Source organism: Melozone crissalis, unplaced genomic scaffold, assembly GCF_028551555.1.
Source record: "Melozone crissalis strain CALT ecotype California unplaced genomic scaffold, PUWL_Pcris_2 ptg000004l_1, whole genome shotgun sequence".
NCBI classification, from domain to species: Eukaryota; Metazoa; Chordata; class Aves; order Passeriformes; family Passerellidae; genus Melozone; species Melozone crissalis.
In genome coordinates this window covers 40184927-40206832 of record NW_026535782.1, presented here as the reverse complement: position 1 = coordinate 40206832, position 21906 = coordinate 40184927, and the positions used below count along the sequence as shown (strand labels likewise).

The following is a 21906-nucleotide window of genomic DNA, read 5'->3' as shown; positions in this document are numbered from 1 at the left end:
TCAAACTATCAATAGTTTATTTTGAAAAGTATTTAGTATTTATGAAGAAATTTCCAAGTTAGAACCATAAAGCGGAATCTAAAAAATACAAAAATCCAAAGACATAGAAAAAGTGATCAATAATCAGTATAGTGGATGACAATATTAATTCTATTATTACATGCAACCAGCAACCTCCATGCCATGTAAAATATACTGAAAATAAAATGGTTTAAGAACTGAAGACTAGGCTACCAAAGACTTTTAGACAGGAAGAAGAGTTATCCAGGAAAGTATAACAGTAAATATGTACTTTAACAAGGAAGCTGGAAAAAGAGCCTGAACTGGAGTCCTACCCAGGGATTTAATCTGATTAAGTAGTTAGAAACTTCCCTGACTCATCACCTTTTATCTTCCTGGAACACAGAACTTAACGAGCAGTACAGAAAGACAAAATAGGAAAAGTGGTGACAGCACTTATCAAGTACCCTAAGATGATCTGAAAAGCTAGCACAAGAAAGTGAGAGAATCTATTAATGGAACAAAATGAAAGTGAAGTGGCTTAATAGTGGACTTGTCATTCATCTTAAAAGACCAGGAGAACCATGCAGAGAAAACTTGAGAGTGGAGGTTGTGTAGGAATTTCAGAGAAAATTCATGCTTTTTCCACAGCTCTCAGAATCAGCTTCATTAAGTGCACAGCAAATAAAAGCAGAGAAAAGCAATTATTATCCACACTGTTTAACAGACACAGCAGACATTTCCCATTTGAGCTGAGAGGGTGTGAACTGAATTAGCAAGGGTGGGGCAGAAAAAGATCAAAACTGAAGAACACAGTGGTTGCCAGGTTAGAAGGAAAAAGCACACAGTCAAAGCTGGGACCATTATCATAGGAAGCAAAAGCCAACACAGTAAAGACTGAGATACAGAGCAGTACAGGAAAGCCTGGGTAACACACAAGTAAGGATTAAAGAGAATTCACAAATGAGGAATCATGAATCACATGAATCACAGCAAATTATCTGGATGATCAACATGCTGTGTGGCACAGATCCACTGGAACAAGGCAACAAGAAAGGCAGAATTCATTTAATATACAGAGTGAACGTATTCCATAATAGTCAACAGGCAAGTAAGATCAGCACAATGTGGATGTATAACTAAGCAGCTGTTTCAGCAGCTTCTGTTGAGTACTATGAATTTAATCAGACCTTCAAAGACCCTTCTGATATTCAGGTCCTCTTAACCTTCGACTAAGACTATTTTTCTTTAACCAAAATCTGTTTTTACCCTGAACCTACTGAACAAGGTATAACTTTTAACTCAATGCTGTATTTTAGACATAGGAGCCTGCAGACCAAGTGTAGCTATTGTACACCCCCCTCTGAGCTAAGCTTACTATTTTCTAGTGCCCTAACTAAACAGAAAATGAGTATGTTTGCATAAGGTATTAGTAACAGAGATTAAGCTTCATTTTCAAGTGCTTCCAGAACTCTCAGTTAAAGGGAACATGGCTCTTGAAAATTCTAAATCTTACTGTTTTCAAGACCTTTGCTTTAAACTAGTTTTTCTGTTGAAATCACACAATTTATCTTATGAACAAAAATAAGTTTAAAGCCCTTTACAGTGTTCTGCTCTTCCTTACACATTTCAAGGGTGAGAATCAAAAAATCTCAGACCTACAGAGACAGGACTTGACTGACTCCTGTGAGCACGGGTTTGTCCTACAACTGATTATGGAATCATCCTGCAGATAAAATTAAGACTGATAACTGTCTGACCATCTAAAAAGCAGGTTCATATGTAAGTTATTTTAAACTATTGCCCTTGAGCTACATTCCTATGCTTTTAGTGCTATTAATCTAGTTAAATGTTTTGGTATGAAAAATAATTTAGTTTTATAAAAAATAAGTTAATTGGTTTCAACTTCATCACTATACCAAGAACAGTGAATTTTTATGGATTATACCAATTTAGTTCTGAAATCCAGACCCACAGCAGTATCTTATATTAAATTGTCTACTCTTGAGTCCAGATATTTTGACCACAATCCTCAGATATTCTACTGTGATCCTTCTCCTCATTCACCTCCCTTCCAGACAATAACTTCCAAAAGTACACATGTAAAAAAGTTTTTAAACACTTCTGTACTAAGTCTTGGAAATGAGATTTGGTGGAAACATGTCCAAATGGTTTAACAAATGTAGCTTGTTATTATTTGTTGTACAATAGGTAATAATTAGCTAAAAGATAAGCAGGGATAATTTCTGGACCTTGCTTAGTTTATTTTTGAGGTAGGTCTAACCAGCTTGGGGTGGAAGGAACTGTTTCATTGATACTGATCATCAGTTGCCCACTAAATAAAGGCCAAGTTATTGATGTACAATACAGCTCCTCCAGTGAGATGGACTAAACGTCTCCACACTTCACTACACACTTCAGATACTTCAAAAATACAGAGTTGATTGATCTCTATGCTTCTTCAAGATGCAAAGAACTGAAATGCACTCTTTGGCTTTAGCATCCTTTAAGGCTGAGTTTTCAAAAAACTACATAAGTATCTTTCCAAAAACTACAGTATAATAGAACCTACAAAGAAATCTTGAACAAGGTTAAGGGGAAGTAATGCATTGCTTTGCTAATCCAAGGAGACATCAAAAAGCAAGCACAAAGAGCTTTCCTGTGATAAAGAAGGTTTCTCTTCCAAAATGCACAGGTAAATTGGCAGGTTGGTTTGTTTTTCTTTTAACTCTGGGGAAAAGGACAGCTGGCACAAAAGAAAAAAGCATAAGAGATTATGGAAGATATAATATCTAGCCCAGGGTAGTCTCATTGGAGTATCCTAGTTTAGTAGTCAAGATATCATAATCCATCAGCCTACCTGAGCACCTTGAGAGAAGTACCAATACACACCTACTCTCCTGTTTTGTTCCCATCTCAACCAACACCTTTATACCTTTCCACCAGCCATCAGAGCTATGCTATTAGCTTAAGTGACCTTCACTTCAGAGATTACATTCTTCTCACCTTGAACACATCTCAGCCAAAGTTACAAAATGTATGACCAGCCATGTGACCACTTTGATCTGTGCAACTCAATTCTTTCAGAGCTTGAGCTCTGACCTGACCCACAATGAAAATCTAGTTCAGTGTTAAATAATTATATAACATATTACTTAATCTCTCCAGGTTTAATGTTACAGAACTACCAGAAGGTTCTACAGAAAAGAACTTATACTTTCCTTTTCCCCTCATTTAACACAAAGAGCAGATTTTCCATATATGACACTTAAGACAAATGCTCTTATCAAAGATCTGTTATTCTGGCATGTTATAAACCTCCCTTTGTATAACATTAGTAATCATATTGTTTGTGTATTTTTTGGGAAACACTTAGGTTCATTGTACTGCTTAAACAAATTCATCTACATAAGTAGCTGATCCTAGGCTATGTTCTACCCCTCTAGTAGCTCAGATTACTTTGAAAATTGATTTTGTGCTCTTCAAAAAATTAAGTCTAGCAAAATACAGGATGCTGCTACAACCATATAATTTCCTTCTCCTACAAATTTAAAGAGTGGTTCTACACAGGCCAGATACAAGTCTCAGGTGATTTCAAGAACCTATGCAGGTGCTGAATTTTCAGTTCATTCAGTTTATTCTTATTCCTTTCTAAAGAAGGGTATGCCTTTTTGCAGAAGGAACACAAAAGCATTATTACTGCTTCAACAAACACCAGATGTGTTCTGCAAATTCAACTACCTTTGCTCCTCTAGCCATTTTGGTTCTTGTACCTGCTTAGTTCTTGCATCTGTATCTATTGGTTTGATACTCCCCTTTATACCTAGATGTATTTTGGGGTGAGGAGGATAAAAAGCAAAGAATCTCCATGTTGAAGCTTGTCCTTGTACTCACTGGAAGGCACAGGATATGTTGGGGGCTAGCTGGCAGGTGTCCCCTGAAGACACGCGGGAAGCGCGCATGGCGCGTTATTGAAGGTGACACCGCACACTGGGCTAAGGGAGCACCATTCCCAAAACACACAACTTCCAAGCCTGGGCAAAGTGACAGTGAACAAGGAAGACAGTACGAATACAAACACACCAATCCAGAGGCAGTAAGACACTTGGAAAGTGAACCTCTTAAAAACAGAAGCTTTAATGCACCCTCCTGTATTCAGCATGGATGAGGTCTGTGACTGAGGTCTACAAAGGCAGCCTTTTCCAGATGAAAAATGCCAGTGTCCAACTTCTCTCAATACACCATGAAAGTATTTTTAATAATGGAACCTATGGAGTGTTTTTCTGTAAATGCCTCTAACATTTGCAGGTTGATAGCTTGGTTGTTTTGTTAGAATTTTTTAAGAGACTGTCATCTTTTTAAAACAACAACAATCCTTTCCATTGTTAGCATAAAACAAGTTCCTTAGCGTAGGAAGAATGAAAGAACAGTACCAAGTTGGCCTGAAACTACATCTGGCCCAGAACCTCACAAAAATGGTAAAAATTTCCATTAACACACTGAGCTGCTATTCCCTGAATAGATACTGTTCTTGCTGGGAAAAAGTTTCTAAGATATTCAAAAGTTTTGTCCAAGATAACTTACTGATAACACATCAGCTTCAAGTTTTAGGGGCAAGCCAGGGTAGGAGAGAAGAGGATATTAAATCTATCATACCTTTTTAAGTTTGGAGAACACAAGATGAGGACAAATTTATTGTAGAAACACGTGAAAACTGTGTTTCATGACAAGGAATTTTTCCAGAGACCAAGCCCTTAAATTATGGAAGGTATTCTAGGGAGCCCAGATAGAAACAAAGCAATGCTTTTAACTGTGTCCAGAATTACTAAAACCAACACAAAACCTTTGACAGGTTTTCTTTAAAGATGATCTGAGCTCTTGAGGCAAGATGTATCTAAAGAAAAAGTAAGATCTTCCTTTTAGCTGAAGTACTGTTTTGGAGAATGAAAATCCAGGTATGAGAAACCATTGATACACTGGTTTTCTCTAGCAGCCAGCACAGGACTTTTTACAGCAGTGTTTAGAGGGCTACTATGGAACTATGAATATAACAGACTAGGTCAAATATTTACACAGGGGCCTGGGTGTCTGAAGAACTGAACTGCCTGCTTCCCACTGCTCTTGGCATTCACATTTAACTTCAATTCCTGCCGGTGTAGCTATCTAGTACCACTGCTTCAAAAGACACTGCTTATAGATTTGTAGGTCAATAGTTCTTTTTCTACATTCATCTACTTGAAATGAGGGAAGTCTTTGGTTTGGATATCCAAGCCTTGTTACCTTCAAGTAAGAGAAAACAGCATACACTTTCATTAACACTATGCATTATTTTAAATTCTCTCTTCTGTATTGCATAACAGAAAGCTCAGAAAGCACTGTGTTCCCTTGCAAGTCTCTACCTATATAAAGCTTACATTGCCAGGAAAATATTCAACCAACCAAATAATCAGAGGTCATCACAAGAGCAAGTAATCAGCCTGATCTGGCTGGACATGCATGTGTGTGCAGGAAAAACAGAGTGGGTGAAAAATTCTACAGGAATTCCACTTCATAAAGAATGTAGTTCTGGGCAGCTTACACTACAGCAAAACCTATTTTCAACATCAAAGCAGTGGAAACACTGAGGAGGGGCAGCTTTCTTCACAGGTTGTGGACATTTTGTATAGGTCCATTAAGATAAGCAAAGATTAGGACTTGCCATCAGGCTAACCCCTATAGAGGGGTTAGAAACAATAGTAGGTCACTTGTGATTTTCTTTTTTTACTGGAATAATGACAATCCACTGACTACAGTGAAAATGCTCAACTCAAGAATAGCTGCTCACACAGATTTCCTGCTTGCCTGCAAATGCATTTACCTCAAAATCTGTTTTTAAAAGGAAAGTATCTCTAAAGCTATGGAATAAATCTGTTTCAGTGCCAAAGAGCTCAGTATTTCTTTCACAACTATGATAAAAAAAAAAAAGGACTAAAATTCTGAGGAAGCTTTCAAATTTTTTTTCTGGGATAGAGACAAGCTAATCCTGGAGCAATTAAAGAGGCACTCATATTCACTTTTCAAGTGTTTGTGCCCAGGATATTATAGCTTTTTATGTGTAAGAAAGTGTGTCTTCTAAGAAGTAGTCCAGGGCCTGGCTCTAACACATCTCAGGGTACACAGCAATTTCATAGCTGGCCATACAAAAGATGAGCATGCCAGACATATGGAATTTCTTTCTGAACACTTCTCTTGTATCCAAGGCAGAATGATGGAATTAGAGGTTTTGTTGAACTTCAACTCCTACATTACAGAACCCTTAAGCTCTGCAACAACAACATGGACTGCAGCTGGCCCACTATATTTTTTTTCTTTTCTATATAAAAATGGGGATAAAAGCAAAACAAAGATGGTTTCTCACTAGTCTGTATTTGTAAGGCAGACATGAGGCGTAATGATTTTTTGAGGAGAGCAATCTTTAGAGAATATACCATTTCTCCCCAACAGCTTCTACAGCTAGCACATGATGCAACCATCTGGTCCTCCAACAACTGCCTTTTGTACATTTTGCAAGGACTCTGGCAAGAGACAGAAGTAAATGCTCCTGCAACTCTACCAGATCTGCTGCTGGTATCACCACCAGCGCTGGAAGGAGGCACAGTATGCTAAGAATACACCAGACTCGTACTTTGACAGAGACCTGTGTTGTGAGTGCTGCCAGTGTTCCAAATCTCCTATCAGATCTGTGATAGGTCACAGGGAATCCAGGAAAACCTAGCTAGAACTTGTGTTGGGTACCATTACATTTTAAAAGCAAAGATGATGAACTTAAGCAACAGTGAGAAACCAGATTAACCTATAGGCTCAAGTGGTTTCTCAGCAGAAATGAAGCACATGTGTTCCTTCCAAGCTGGAGAGCTAAATCTGACCTTTGGAAAAGACATATGAAGGCTTAGACCCCAATACTGCTCCAGCAGTACAACCAGAAGTTGTGGGATAATGATAAAACAGTTTAATATTGGCAGGTTCAAGTTTCTAGACAATGGAAAATTACTAACAAATTACAATGAGCACTTGACAGCAAGGTCTCTCTCTCCACACAACTTCAGACCCGCTTCAAAAACTACCAATGCACACAGATAAGCTCAGCCTGCTATGCACTGTGATTTACTGCTCAATTTCTGCTGAAAAAATTATCGGCTCTGCAGACACTTTCTGTGTACCCCACACAGGTCATAGGATCACTCATTGCAACATTTATGTGCTAGAAACTTCACAGCTCAGTTTACAGTTCTTTTCTGTAAAGTTTTAGATTTTAAATGAAGGCTTGACATAATGTATGCTAAGCACTGCACTTATGTGCTTTTCTTACTCTTTTCTCTCAACTCCTTTCCATAATCTTTCCTCTCCCACTCAATTCTAGCCCACTTCTTCTCACAGCAGATCACTGCCGTTTTGTCCAGTGTCACTCAGCACTAGAGGAAACTGAAGGCTGGCAAGTGACAGCTCTTACTTTTGGTTTTTTTACTTGACTAAACTGTACACATACTTCTTTCTGACATTTAATAAGGAAGAATTATAGGAGGCTTCTGAGCTTTTAGATAATCCACTTTTTTCCCCAGGCTTTTTTTCTCATTTGTGTAATTTCATATATCACCTCCAAGATATCTTCAAAAGCCCTCTTCTAAACCTTCTGATATCCCTGATACTGCCTGAACCAAACTAATACCTTTTTCTTTTACTTGAAGATGTGTTTTCATGTCTAAAAAATATTCAGACAAAGCAAGCAGTAATATCCTGCTGTTTAACCTGTTTTGTCTCAATTTTTTCAGACATATTCAATGTTTAAATAACCATCCTATTTTTACTGGTTTTTAGGAGGAGAATAGCCTCGTGATCTAAAGCAGGAAATCTAATGCCAGTAACCCACTAATAATCCAGAGAGCTAGTACAAGAAACTAAATAGAGCAAGTGTCATTTCAGTCAACAGTAAATGAAGCACACAAAAATACTTTGATTTCTAAAGCCAGAAAATTATTTGATCTAGGAATAGCTTTCTTAATTCTTTGGTGCACAATATCTTGAGTAAGACTACAAATACAGTAATTCAGCGGTCTCCCAAAGCAGTATGGCCTTTGCATTCACAACAGGTACAAAGTATTTCCCCTTACCTTTGTTCTGTAGTGAAAAGGTAAAGCACTGCCTGGTGGCTTCCTGCTGCTGTGGTGAGGGTTACTTACCGCTTCAGAGTTATCAATGAAAGGGTCCGTCTCGTCGTAGCCGTAGCCGATGTCGATCAGATCCTGCAGGCGATCTTTCCGATGCTTGTGGGTCTTGCCACCCTGAAGACAGAGCAAGTGTTACACCACTTGGGAAACATGAAAGCAGTGCTCTAAAGCCTACAAAGCATAAGGCATTGGAGGAATAGTCATTCAAGGAATTAGCAGTTTTGCTTTCTTGAAGATGGTCTAGATGGCTGATGAAAACTTCCACAGAGATGCATTCTGGCAAATGTGCCTCACCAGAATCACCCCTGAAAGGCAGCCACTAGCTACCTTTTTCTGCAAGACCAAGATCTTCCTAACATTTCTTATTTAGAGAGGTTTTCCTGTCCTATATATATTGTATATAGTGACTGGACTGCTAATGATAGAAGGGTTGGGATAATTTAGAGAGTGTTAAGTTTTTCAGTGTCATAATACAGTGTCATTACAAGGGAAAATAATGATAGCTTAGAATTCATTAAAGTGTTTTCCTACACAAGATGGATTAATTCTCTATTGCACATAAAAAGTTGAGTTTTAAAAAACATAAAATGTTACTTGAGTATTAAAACCAGAAGCTGCATTACAAACTATGGATGGATTAACTCAGCTCCAGGAGCTAGTAAAATTGATTTTAATCTGCAAGTATTCTTTTCATGTGGAAATTTAATTGTTAAGTCAAATAAAGACTCACAGCTAGCTCAAATATTCAGGAAATCTAAATTTAAAAACTTAAGGTTACACAAAAATCTTCTTAGGATATAAGGCCTAGTTTTCTTGCTCATATATATTGTCAAAATAATCAATAAAAGTCTTAAAATATCAAAATCACAAGAAAGCTCTGCCTTCATTTAAATGGTAACTTCCATGAATTCAAGACTTGCTCCTGACACTTCTCTGCCTGCACCCTACAGCTCTGAGCATTCTTAGAGTCGGTCAGTCTTTCTAGGTGTGACATCCAAATATCGCAGTCCATTGGTTACCATGAGAATGCAGCCACTGCCCAAAGGCGGTTTCACCCCTGCACGTTTATCAGTGGTGTAAGCATCTCAACACCTCCATTTTAACAAGATTTTGAGAACATGCAAGTTTGTCACAAAGTAAAGCACGTGCTCTTGCAAGCAAACAGTGTATCTCTCACATATACTTAAACAAATGCAATAGTCCTAGGAGAAAAACCTCAAAAGTAAGTTCAGCTTTTAATTCACATTTCCAAACTACATTCCAAACTAAGTATTCCTGTCATCTCCTACAATCACTCATCTGGAAAAACATCTGAATGACTGCAAAGTCCCAAAACATACAGTACTTTTTTTCTAAAAAAAGAAAGTTTACATTAGATAGATGAGAGAAGAAAAAGTAAGTTAGAAAAAGGCAGCACTTAAGAATTCTGATTGAACTCCAGTGCAAAAGCTTATATAATTCATGATTCTGACTCAGGTGCCAGCAGGCTAAGAATGCTTCATAAACCATATCTCACCTGTACTGAACTCACTAATGTGTAATGCAATCCATCTCTGTACTACATATATCTTGCTAGTAACCATCAACATCCTTGTTTGCAAGTCTCAAATCTTTTTGCAGCAATGGTTATCTTATGATTCTATGATTTCAGTATAATAAAAAGGCAATAAAAAAAATTAAATTTCCAATACATTCTGACTGTCAGAAAACCAGATAAAGAACAAAGTAGCAACAACAAAAAAAAGTCTTAAAATAGCTGAATGAACAAAAGCAGTCTTAAAATACAACCTGCATTCAGACATATGAAAATATCTGAACCACTGTGTGTAATTAAGAGATCTTCCTTCAGGCCTGGCTCTACCCAGTTCTGTTTAAGGATCTGTGTTGAGACTTCACATGATCAAGATGTTAAGGACGCAAGAGTGCAGCAGAAGAATGAAGGGATTATCTGTGTCAGTGTCCACCATGCAGCACTTCAGGGAACTTTTATGACTGCAGCTTTCCTCCAACCTTTTTGTCCTAGAATATACGTAGTCACAATACTAGAGCAAATTAAGGTGCCTGGCTCCTGAAGCTGCAAATACTATTCATGCAAGTATTCAGAAAAGCCAAAGATGACTAAGATATTAACTGTGTCATTAAACCTTGCATTTAATAACCTTTGCCCAAAAGGACTAGAAGGTAGGTGGTAAAAAAAAATGCCAATACCTGAAGGATCTTGAAGAGAAGAATTTATAAACCAGTAAACCTGGTCTTTAAGGTGGATATGTTAATAAAAGCTATCAACAACAGAACCCAGGCACAAGAATATACAGAGCAGGAAGAAATGCTGGTAGAAGAAAGCATTTCAAATGCTTTAGAAGTGTTTCAAACATCTTTAAAAACAAGAAACTCTCACTAGATAAGGAAGGTCCACTTAAACTGATGTCTGATCTACAGCTGGGAAAGAAAAGGTAAGAATAGGTATCTCATTTTAGCAAAGAATGATCAGCAAAATTATTATGGAATATGCATTCATTCCTTTAGAAGCAACAGAGCAGGTGAAGAGTTGGGAAGGACAGGGGTCTAAGATGACAATTTACTGAGGAAAGTAAAGCAAAATGAAAACAACTGAAGAATCACTTAAGACCTTACAGTTGCTCTGAATTTAGTATGATAAATAGGCAGTTAAATTCAGCATCAATAGAGCAAGGTAAGCCACATAATGTAAGTACAACCTAAGCAAAAAACCTACAAAAACAAACAGCATGCTGCAAATTTGTTATGCTGCTCAGGAACCACTGGAGTTGCAAGGCACAGGTCAGACATTTGCTTAATCAATAATGATCAAAAAAATGAATTGGGACTTAAAAAAAATGGAACAGAGAACCAAACCAGAAATCATCATTATAACACTGAAATATCAGGCATCATACCATTAATATCCTTTCATTAAAAAAAAAACAAACCACAATTAGAACAAAAAAGAGAACAGTAAGCCAACAAGGACGTTTAAAGACAAAAAACACCAATGTTAAGATACCACAGCTGGAGAACTAAAGGGCTGGATTTAGATGAGAACATCAAAATCACATGCAATGAGCAGAAGAACTGGAAGTGTTTCTCTGTTTCTTACAATACAGAAACTACGGAACACTACCAGATCTCATCAGGTTTAAACACAGCACGTTTTTATAGGACAGTCACCATGATACTCCAGTGCTGTGGAACACAGAAATACCGTCACAATCTGGTAGATTTCTGGCAGAAAGCTTTAAAAAGAGTAAACATGTGACCTTTGGCTTTGAGAGAAATTAAGATACAACACAGGCTGCCAGACAGGCACAGTGCAGTAATATCAATGAACACTTGCTCTATTATACTTTCAAGTATGAGATTCCACTAGTGTCAGAGACTAGGCTACCATCCAGTAGATGGATCTTCATTTTGATCCAAGAAAAGCTCTTACATACATACAATACTGTCCAAGGTTCAGTATGTGTTCACAACAGTGTTTGATTTTATCTAGAGAGTAACAGCAATCAAAACAATGAAAATGGGAACCCTTCAGAGCAGATTTTTCATGCTGATGTTTAGTATGTGCAGCAATTACAGGAGAGTTCTGAATAATCAGGTAAAAAAATGGTACTTCATGCATTTTGTTTTACAAGGACTTTTTCATAGGCCTCTCTTAGTATCTGCAAAATATATCAAACAATGTACTGATTTGGTTATGAGTACAGCAATTTATCTAAAAAGAAGTAAAAAGTCTTCAAGGCAGACTGCTTTTGATGCATCAAATTTTCCAGAAGTACTGTCACATGTTATGATTAAAACCAATGTTTGACTCCATTTTAAACAGATCTCTTAGATAAGTAATACCTAATTAGAGGAGGATACAGCACTTCTGCAAACCTGAAAAAACCCCTTTATTTTTTTCTCATACAACCACTGATTTCATTTACAGTAAAGCACTGTTAAGGAGTGCTACAGTGTAACTCCAGCTCAGAAGAGTATCCTGCAGCTGTTCATTCACTTGAGGAGAATGGGAATCTACTACATGGGATCCCTGCTCCAACTGAAGCTATGCAGCAAATGTCTCACCACAAGAGGCAGAAGTTGGCTGGATGCTGTCAGAACATGAGCAATTGAACTGGGTCAGCGTTCAGAGATACAATTCCTCTGAGCACGGATGGCAAGAAGAGACTGATGGCTCTTACATTGGAAGAGCAAGGACAGGGAGTTTCTAACACAAGTAATCTTAATCCCTCATCACCCTTCATGCTTAGTGGTTCTAACCTAGTAAGTGCTTCTTTATACAGAGGACATTCCCTTTCATGGGGTTGGAAGGGACAAAAGGCAAGTCAGAGAATGAAAGGCAAGGAATCAGAAGCGCAAGTAGTAAAGAAGATGCAAGTGCACCACAAATTTAAATTGCTGAAAATTGTAATTTTTTGTTACCTACTGCTTTCTAATGGTTAAAAGTACCTATTTGCCCCTTTCTGTGACTACAGAACACTGAACTGTGGTTCCTTAAGTCTAATAAAATGTTTTGCCCATATATGTACAGGTTCAGCTTTGATGGATGCATAAACATATATGTAAAATTAGATCACTTCCACTACCACTCCCTCCTACATATATTGCTTTACATACTTCCATTGACTTTCATCAACTGTAGTTAAGCAACTTGTTTCAGACGTTATAAAATCCTTACCATTTTAATAGCAGAAATGAGTTTTCTAAAAAAGTGTGACTGAAACGTTTTTCTCCCACATTCAAAAAATTATTTATAATTCAAATTAAAACAGCATTTTGGAACAGCCTTCTCAATTCATATTGGGTTCTCTCAATCTCTCCAAAAGATGAGAATAATTCTTTTCAGTTTAAGAGCTGATTTTGTTATGTACCACAGCTAGCATGCCTTGAAGTAGTAATTACTTCTACAGACTATATAGACTGAGCACTTAGAAAAATCTGCCTTTGCCAGAAAAAAAATCCAAGTAAGTCAGACAAAAAAGATTTTAATATGTATATTAATAGCAAAAGATACAAATGACTGCTCTTGTTTCCCTTCTTTATTACTGAGGTGTTCATTCGTAATCCAGAATATCAACATGCCTCAGCATGATGATGAGCTCTGATTGCCAGCTCAGACTTAATCACCCAACCCTACCCATATGAATTCTTAAAGACCTGTTTGGGTGTGGTTTTTGTCAACATTTTCTGATTTCTACCTTCATTTACCAGTGAAAGGCTCTTTATGTTGCTAGCTAGTGTTGTTCAAGTCACTTACACTACACTTTGCAGAGCCAGTAGAGTATCTTCAGGCAGTTGGCAGCTACCAGACATTCATCGAGCAATGATTTCCTATTTAACAAATAACTTCCTATGGAAACATTCCAAACTAGTCAGGACATCAAGATTCATCAGTATTTAGCCCAAAGAGAAGACCTCTTCAATAATACACAACAGCATTAGATAAAAATTTTTTCCTCCAGCACAGTGCAGAGCATGAATATTGACCGCATCTATTACCAAGATTATTCTTTTCCAAGAATAGCTTCAAAGGCTATAACATCTATAGACAAATCTATTTAGCAGACTTGTCTGATGAGCTTGTGGCAGCTTCAAGGTGCTTAAATGAAATACTGTGAGACAGTCATCGCTGAAATGTACAGAAGTCATCTGACACTACATCAGCAACCTTATTCAAGAAAAAAACCACCAACATAATCTGTTATCACTATTAAATACTTGTATTTTTTAACAAAGTGCAATAACTCACGTATTTTGCCTCAAACTTCTTGGCAAGCATTTCTACTTCATGTCGCTCACGTTGTTCATCGTTATATGGATCCTCTGAATGAACCGATTTCTTCTGAAAAATGCAAAAGTTACACATTCATTCCATAAGAAACAGAGTGCATCTCAAAACCTATTAAATGTCAGAAAACAATGCTCTGATGATTAAGTTGTCAGAATTTATACTTAATCTCTAAAAATCACTCAGGTCTTTGAATTGCCATCTAGCTACTTTTCTTCTGATGACAACAAAAGCAGAAAATTAAGATACTCAGATTTGTATTTTCCCAAGCATTCCACAACAATCTCAACTATAAGTCTAAGCATAAGAGAGAATTATTTTTTTTTTAGAAAAAATTCTCTCTAATCACAACTCCTTTTTACCTCTTCTTCCACTCACTGGCCCCTCTAACAGCTGTTGTGATTCTTCTAGATATAACAGACAGGATGTACATGATGTGTTAACCAGGAAGGAAACAGCCAGAAGACTAAAAAGCTCAGTAAATTATAACCATAATTAATGTAAGTCTTTTATCTAAAGAAAAAAAAATACAGTGCAAGACTTATTTTCAGTAATCATAACTATGTTAGCCACAAAAGAGATTTCATATTGCAGCTATACATACAAGGAGGGAGTAGCCCCTTACTTTTTGGTGTTTTTTAGAAAAGAGGTTTTCACTGAGACAAAGTCAATGAACAGAGTATAAACAGTGCTTTTGGTTTTTTTTAATAAGTGATGGCAGAAAAACAGGGCTGCCATCCTTCAAACTGGTGTTCACATAAATACAGTAATTGCCAGAAGGAGGAAGGTACTAGGATGCTAAAATATGGTGGAATGGAATTCCATTTTGCAGAACTTTATGGATGGCAACTGATTTTACTGCACATGGACTACTCACCAATGAATAAATAAAGATTTATGAAGAATAAAACAAACAAGTTCAGAAAAGCAAGACCTTTCCTCCACAGTTTAAGAAGCCAGAATATTGACTAAACGGTGACCAAACCAGCTCATTAGCATCAAGACCAATGTAATGAGGAAGGTAAGCTAAGCAAAACTGCAAACACCACATAATTACAATACATTTTCCAGACTGAGTATTTGGAGAAAAAATTAATAGAGGCTATAGTTACTCCTAAAACATAAATTAAAGCCACTTACTTATTTCCTGCAGGCATAATTAAATATAAAATACTGCTCAATTCATGAAACATCATTTCCTCTACTTTTAGCTGGGAAAAGGTATTTCTCATCTTCTGCTAGGCATATGTGGCTTTTTTCTAACTGTGAAAGGAGACAAGATTGAGCCTAAAGTTCAATGAAACTTAGTACTTAAGTGTTAACTTGCCTCTTTCCATCAAACACTCAAAGCTGAGTAGCAACTTATTTAGTTAAGCAGTACTGAAAACTGAAATTCAAGCAAATTTTAGTTGTTTGACTGTTTCTAAGGGATGGATGGCTCTTGAACTAAGACATTACTACTTCAGCACCTTTGGAGCCTGTTCAACAGAAGCCAACTTGAGCTTCCAGCTCACCCACTTTGACTTGGGTTTTATGCACCAAGCTTCAGCCACCCCAAAAGAAATGGGAGCACACTTTCACTTCTGCCAGCATTTAAGAGGCAAATAAACCCTTCAACCACACCAACCTATTACTCACATTCAAAACTTTACATAATTCCTCCCAGAAGATGAACTCTACAAACAAACCTATCAAAGGATGTTCTCTTTATCAAGGCAAAAAAGGACAAGGACAGCACAAGTGTTTAAAATAAACATTTCCACTAGCTTCTGATTCAGCATAGGAACCTAAATTTGGAATTAAAAAAAGACAGAAGTTGCACTGCCAAATCAGTTTTGGGATTCTCTATCACTTGATTATTATGTAACTACTATTATCATGGCCTATTAAAGCCATATTTGAAGTTATGCCTGTGCACGAGTGCTTGCCTTCCTTTGGAGAGCTTTTCTTGGTTGCTACAGTTCCTACAAGAATACTACAAGATAGAAAGAGAAGCTCCTGACTTTGTAATGTTAAATTTTAATGGGAAATGTTATAAAAAAGTTGAGCAACTTTTTATAAGGGAGGAGTCAACAATAGCTTCCAGAAAACCAAATCAATCTTCACCTCTACAAAAAATTGCATAGTAAAGTATCTGAACTGTTAATTTTAAATTGAAACATTATTAAAACAACAAATTTTGAAATCTAAAACTCCACTTAACACCACAAAATTAACTACCAGCTAGTAACTACCTACCTTGAAAAAGCAAATTTCAAGATTTTAAATCTTCCCTAATATTAGAGTAGCTTTTCCAGGTTATATCATATAACAAGCAAGAAATTAAACTGACAGGCCAAGTATACATCAGGTTTTAAACATGAGTAAAAGTTCAGAATCACTTTAAAAGGATCCTAGTTTATGACACTGTTTTCAGAGTAAATCAGCAGATTGTTCCACAACCCAGTAACAGAAGTGCCATTACGACCCATTCATTTTAATTTGGACTCTAAGGAGCTGAAACATATACGAAGTTTCTTATAAAGCATTATTATCACTGTCTCTACCATAAAAGCAGTTTCTGATCCCAGTTGTACCAAAATCCCCTAAATCAATGCTCTCCCACCCCCAGAAGACATGGAATTTGCATCAGAACTACATCAGAAAGAGCCCGTTTTCCCTGAGTATGTGATTAGGATACTGGCAACCTTCAGAATAAAAGGCAGTTATGGAACTGGGAACTGCCAAAGGGAAAAGCCAGCCTTCAAGTACTGAACCACTTCTAAACACTAACACAATTTTCACCTTCACAGAACTGCTCAGAAAGATTGCACTTCAGAGAGCAGCATGATTATGCTACACTAATTCTGAGGAGTCATAACTGGCACTGTTTGCCCACAACAGCTGTAGGACAGGATGAACAGAAGGAACCTTTTAACTTGCATGACAAGATCTGAGGGATTAAAATCAGTCACTGATTTTTCTGCCTTCCACACTTGAACACAATCCAGCGTGTATATTCCTCCTACAGCAGAAAAAGTGAGCAGCTTGCTAAGTATAGCTACAGCACCGTCATCTCCTAGAAACACTTTGGTGCAGAAGAAAAGTTTTAACCATATTCAAGTTTGCTCTGGATGTAAAAATCCCATGGCAGTATCTGTACTGGTATTTGATACTTGCTTTTATCACCAGATCTACCACAGCCTTCTAAGTAGTAGTTACTTGCCCTCTGCCTTTTCCAGTAAGAGACAAGCTTTCTCTAAAACTGCGCACTGGATTAAAGACAAGCCACAACTATTTAAATCAAGTACAACTTCACTCAACTAAGTACAACTAAGAATGAGCAGCTCAAGTGTAACCAGCTTAAGGACATGTGTCTCTCCTTCCTACTTGGAAGAGTGGGCCCTGTTGATTGGCTAACACTGCTTGCTTCCTAAACTCTGCAGAAGCTTTATCCTTAAAAAAACAAAGTAGTTCAAGTATCAAACACTTTCTGCTTGGAAGGAACAAGAAAGGAAGAACACTTTGGTTATCTCCTTGAATTAAGTTCTCAACACTTACAGGTGTGGTTACCCGTTCAATATTAACTCTCATTTATCCCTGTCTCCTCCAAGACTACAAAAACTCCTCTCCAAGTCTGCTAATGATCACTTCCCTGCTTCTCGAGGCTTATAGCAGAGCCGGGCTTTCTTTATTTACCTGCACACAGCCTAGGGACAAGGCGGAATACAAACCGGCGTGGTCAGAGTATCGTTCAGCTGCCGGTAAAGGGCTCCCAGGAAGGGAGGATGCAACACCTCTCGGGGCAGGGAAGGGGAGCGGCAGGGAGGTGAGCCGGGGTAAGCGGGACACAAGACAGTCGCGCCCCTCCGCCTCAGCCCGCAGGAGAAGCCGGGAGCCCTTGGCCAGCTCAGGGACAAGTGGGAAGCCTCCCCTTCCCCCCACGGGCACGGGCACGGGCACGGGCGCAGCCTCAGCACCAGGAGGAGTCCGCAGCGACGACACGGCAGCCGGACATCCCTCCAGGACGCCGCCCCTCCCGCCGTACCGGGACCACCCCCGAGCAGCAAGGGGTAACCGGTAACACCGTCGGCAAGGCCGGGGCCGCCGGCAGCCGAAAGGAGGAGGAGGAAGCCCGGCAGGGTCCGTGCCGGCGGGAGGGGAGGGAAGAAGGGGAAGTCCCGTACCCGCGAGTCCCCGCACAGCAGCAGCTCCGGGTAGCTGAACTCCACGCAGCCCTCCTCGGTGGGATCCTTCAGCACCACCTCCAGGCGCACCGTCTGGCGGAGCGGGAGCGCCTCCCGCGGCGGCGGCGGCTCCTGCCGCCCGCTCTGGCGCGGCGGTGGCGGCAGCGGCGGTGGCTCGGGCCGTGGGGGCTCCCGCTGCGGCGGCTGCTCGGGCCGGCCGGGATCTCGGGGCGGCTCCGGGCGGGCAGCGCTGTCGCCGGGCGGCTCGTGCGGCGGCGGCTCCGGCGGTGGCGCCTCACGGCCCGCCGGAGGTGGCTCCGGGTCGCGGCCCGCCGGCTCTCGATCCAGCGCCGGGCTCTCGCCCTCGCGGCGCCGCACGGGTGACAGGCTAATGAACGGCACCCTGCGCGGCTCCGCCATCCTCCTCCGCCGCCGCCCCCCCCCGCCCGCCGTCCGCCGGCCCCCGCCTCACACGTTCGGTGACACCGCTCTCCGCGCTCCCTCCCACCGGCCCCGACTCCTCCCTCTCCCTCCTCCCCGCTCCGCCGCCCGGTCGGAGCTACCCCTACGTTCTCCTCGCCGCCCCCGCCATCTTGGCGCCCCCCCACATAAATAGAGCAGCCCCGCAGCCCGCGCAGGCGCAGCTGGGCCCGCGTCGCTGCTGTTATTGCTCAGCTTCCCCCGGACGTCAGCGCGGCCGCCGCCGCCCACACGCCGCGGGCGCCGGGCCCGCCCCCGGTTGCCGGGGCGATGCGTACGCCGGGCCCGCCGCCGCCTGCAGCCGCGGGGGCTGCGCCGCGCTCGTCCTCCTGGGGCACCGGGCCTGCTGAGGGGAAGATCCGCTGAGGTCCCCAAAGTCGGCGGCTGCCGGTCAGTCACCAGAGAAAAGCCACCCGTGCGGGGAGAGCGGCGTTCCCAGCCAGAACGGCGCGGACGCGCCGTGTCTCTGTAGCATCAGCCCACGCTGAGTGGAACAGCAGAGGACATCGGGGTTTTACAAAACCGTGCCGTATGGCGGGGTTGATCGCGGCTTGTTCCTGCAGAAGAGCAGCCGCTGCCCGGGGTGCCGGTCTGCCCTCCGCGGCACGGAGCTTGTTCAGCGGCCATGCCTGGTCTGGAGGGCACCCGCTCTGATTGCAGGGAGCAGCTGGGGCTTGTTGGGAAAGAGCTGCCAGAGAGAGAGGGGACGACGCGAGGAAGGCAGGGTTTGAGCAGCAGCGAGACTTCCCTCATGAGCAGGAGCTGCCTGCAAATATTGCAAGTGTTTCAGTCTGTCACCACCTACTTTGACAGACTGATGGCTGGTATTTCCAGATGGAGGTATGCCACCAAGGCAATGTGAAGTTTCAGGAAGCTTATGAAAATCATGAGTATTGTATCCTCTAACTTCATTGGAGCAGAGAAAAAGATATTACCATTTTGGGGGCATTTTTTAGTCTCAGAAATACTAAGTAGGAGTCTATTCTCTTTTTTAAAAATGTACTCATGCAAAGTAGGCAATTTACATCTATTATTTTGCATAATGATAACAGATTATTCTGTGCATCACATTACTCCACTTTTCAAACTACATCCATCACTGTGTTTGATGTTTTCCTGTCATTGCATAGGAAGCCTTTTAACTTGACTTTTTAATTTCATCTAGACTCCAGAGAAGATCCGTGACACTAGAACAATATTACTGAAAGTTATAACATCAGTAACAGGGAATGGAGGGCATTCCAGAATACTGCTTGCAGCAGCAAGTCACTGGAATGACTGATCCGATCTGAGAAATGTAAACTTTCCTTTTGAGCCTTGAAACTTTGTTGAGCTTTATGGTCTAAGGGACTTGTTTTATCTTAAAGCCTTGCATGTTGTGGTGTGACTAGCAAGCTTAGTAGAGGTGGATGTATTCCTCAAATATGTTTCGGCTTTCAGCATCATAATAACAAGATTTGGTAGTTGCACTTGTTCTCCGTTGAGAATTTCATACAGCTATCAGCTGATGCACAAAATGAGAAATATATTTCTGGATTCAAACTGAGTGAGCAGCCCTAAGCTCCAGGCCTCTGGAGATTCTGGTTCTCATCAAAGTTTCTGTGTAATCTATGCCATTAAATCCTGTGATGGTAAAAAGGGGCCTTTCCTCAGAAAAAGAGCAGTTTATTGCATATCAAACAGAAATCTTATGTGGAAGTCACAGGCTCTTCTGCAACTCTGCTGAACTCTTTTTTCAATTACCAGATGAGAGACTAGACCTTGAAATAAGTACAAGAATAATACAACAGGTAGTTGCTTGACAGATAATACTTGGATATATCCATGAAAAGTGATAAACTATGTATTTTAAGTATCTAATGTAAAACTCCATTCAGTCTTTCAGTCTCCTAACTAAGATATAGGGGACTATATTCAGAAGTAATCAATGTAGGGCATGCCAGAATAAAATCAGTTTTATGAGTACCTGAATCCAGTGCTTCATATTGTCTTGTAGTGTAGATACAAAGAAGACCAGTGTAGAGTAGACCTGGAGCCACATCTTGGTCAGATTTTTAATATGCTTTTAAAGTAGGGGGGAAAAAAAGCTGGAAAGGAACAATCAACATTCAACCCATGGTAGCGTTACTGAGAAAACCAGAAGTAGTTCTTGGAAACAGTTTCAGGTGGCCATTTGTTCTGAGATTGTAGACCTTGATATTAGAAGCAGCCTTTCACATCTAAGGTTACTATGAAACAGTAATTCATATGCCCCCTTTTCTCCTAGGATTTTAATTAGACAAGTAAACCTCTATTTCTGTATTATCTAATCTCTAAGCATCTTAGAGTGCACATACCATTTTTATAAGGCTTAGTATTTGTTTGTGCAACTGGACAAACAGTAGTTCTGGTTCTTTGCATTTAGAGTGAAGTCACTAAAGACAGTTTGCTCTGTGTATCTGAACTAAATCAAAAAGAACCTTGGCAGCAGAGCCAAGCATAGTAGTTACTGGAATATGTTAATGTTACATTTGGTCTGACACACTAGAACCATTTGGAAAAAAAACCAACCAAATTCACTAGATCATAACCTCTCAAGGAATTTGGTTTTAAATACACCATAACAGTTCCAGGCTTGTACCATTTCAAACACATTCAGTAGGAGTCAGATTTGTAATTTATCCATACTTTTTATTCTGTTTTCCTACCTGTTTTGTTCTTTGTCATTAAGCTCCATCTCAGGTACTGTCTGTACATAGTATAATGTGCTCCTTGTCAGTACAACACCAAATTTAACAAGTATCATTTTTTAAAAGTAACTAGAGATGTGCTGCCAGTTACTTTGCTTTCTCTCAGGATATGGCCATGTTAAATAGTCCAACATTGAATACAGATTCCTTCCCTTTGTATGTTATATGAAGGACACAGAGAGGCACACTTAGAGTTTAAAAAAATTTAACAACTACACAAAGAGAGGTGATACTGAAACAGCTTTTTATTTCACTGGTGAAAACCAGTATGAGTAGATCAGACAAAGTGGATGCTTGGAACTACAGATGCCACAGCCACATCAGTGAGCAGCAGTTTGTTGACCTGACTTAGTTTCAAATACAGAAAACAACAGAGACAGACCAGCAAACTGCAGAGGCCTCTACTTTGGTGCAGGTTGGATCCTCCTGCTCTGCTTTGGACTGGCTTCCCTGTCTGCAGCACTCTCATGTTTTTGGGCTGTGTTGGTTGTGGATAGCTGTACAGAGCTGCACCTTGTTTC

The 21906-nt window shown here is 40.1% G+C and overlaps 1 protein-coding gene across 1 annotated transcript in view; it reads right to left on the bottom strand.

Moving 5' to 3' along the window:
* The window catches only part of UBN2 (ubinuclein 2), a 46727-nt gene extending 28131 nt beyond the window's left edge, over positions 1 to 18596 (bottom strand). The window contains exons 1-3 of the mRNA XM_054271762.1: positions 18177 to 18596; positions 13972 to 14064; positions 8217 to 8318 (exon numbers count right to left, since the gene is read on the bottom strand). Of these exons, the coding sequence (XP_054127737.1) occupies positions 8217 to 8318; positions 13972 to 14064; positions 18177 to 18596 (615 nt within the window). The remainder of the gene's footprint in view (positions 1 to 8216; positions 8319 to 13971; positions 14065 to 18176) is intronic.
* Positions 18597 to 21906: the final 3310 nt, after the last annotated feature.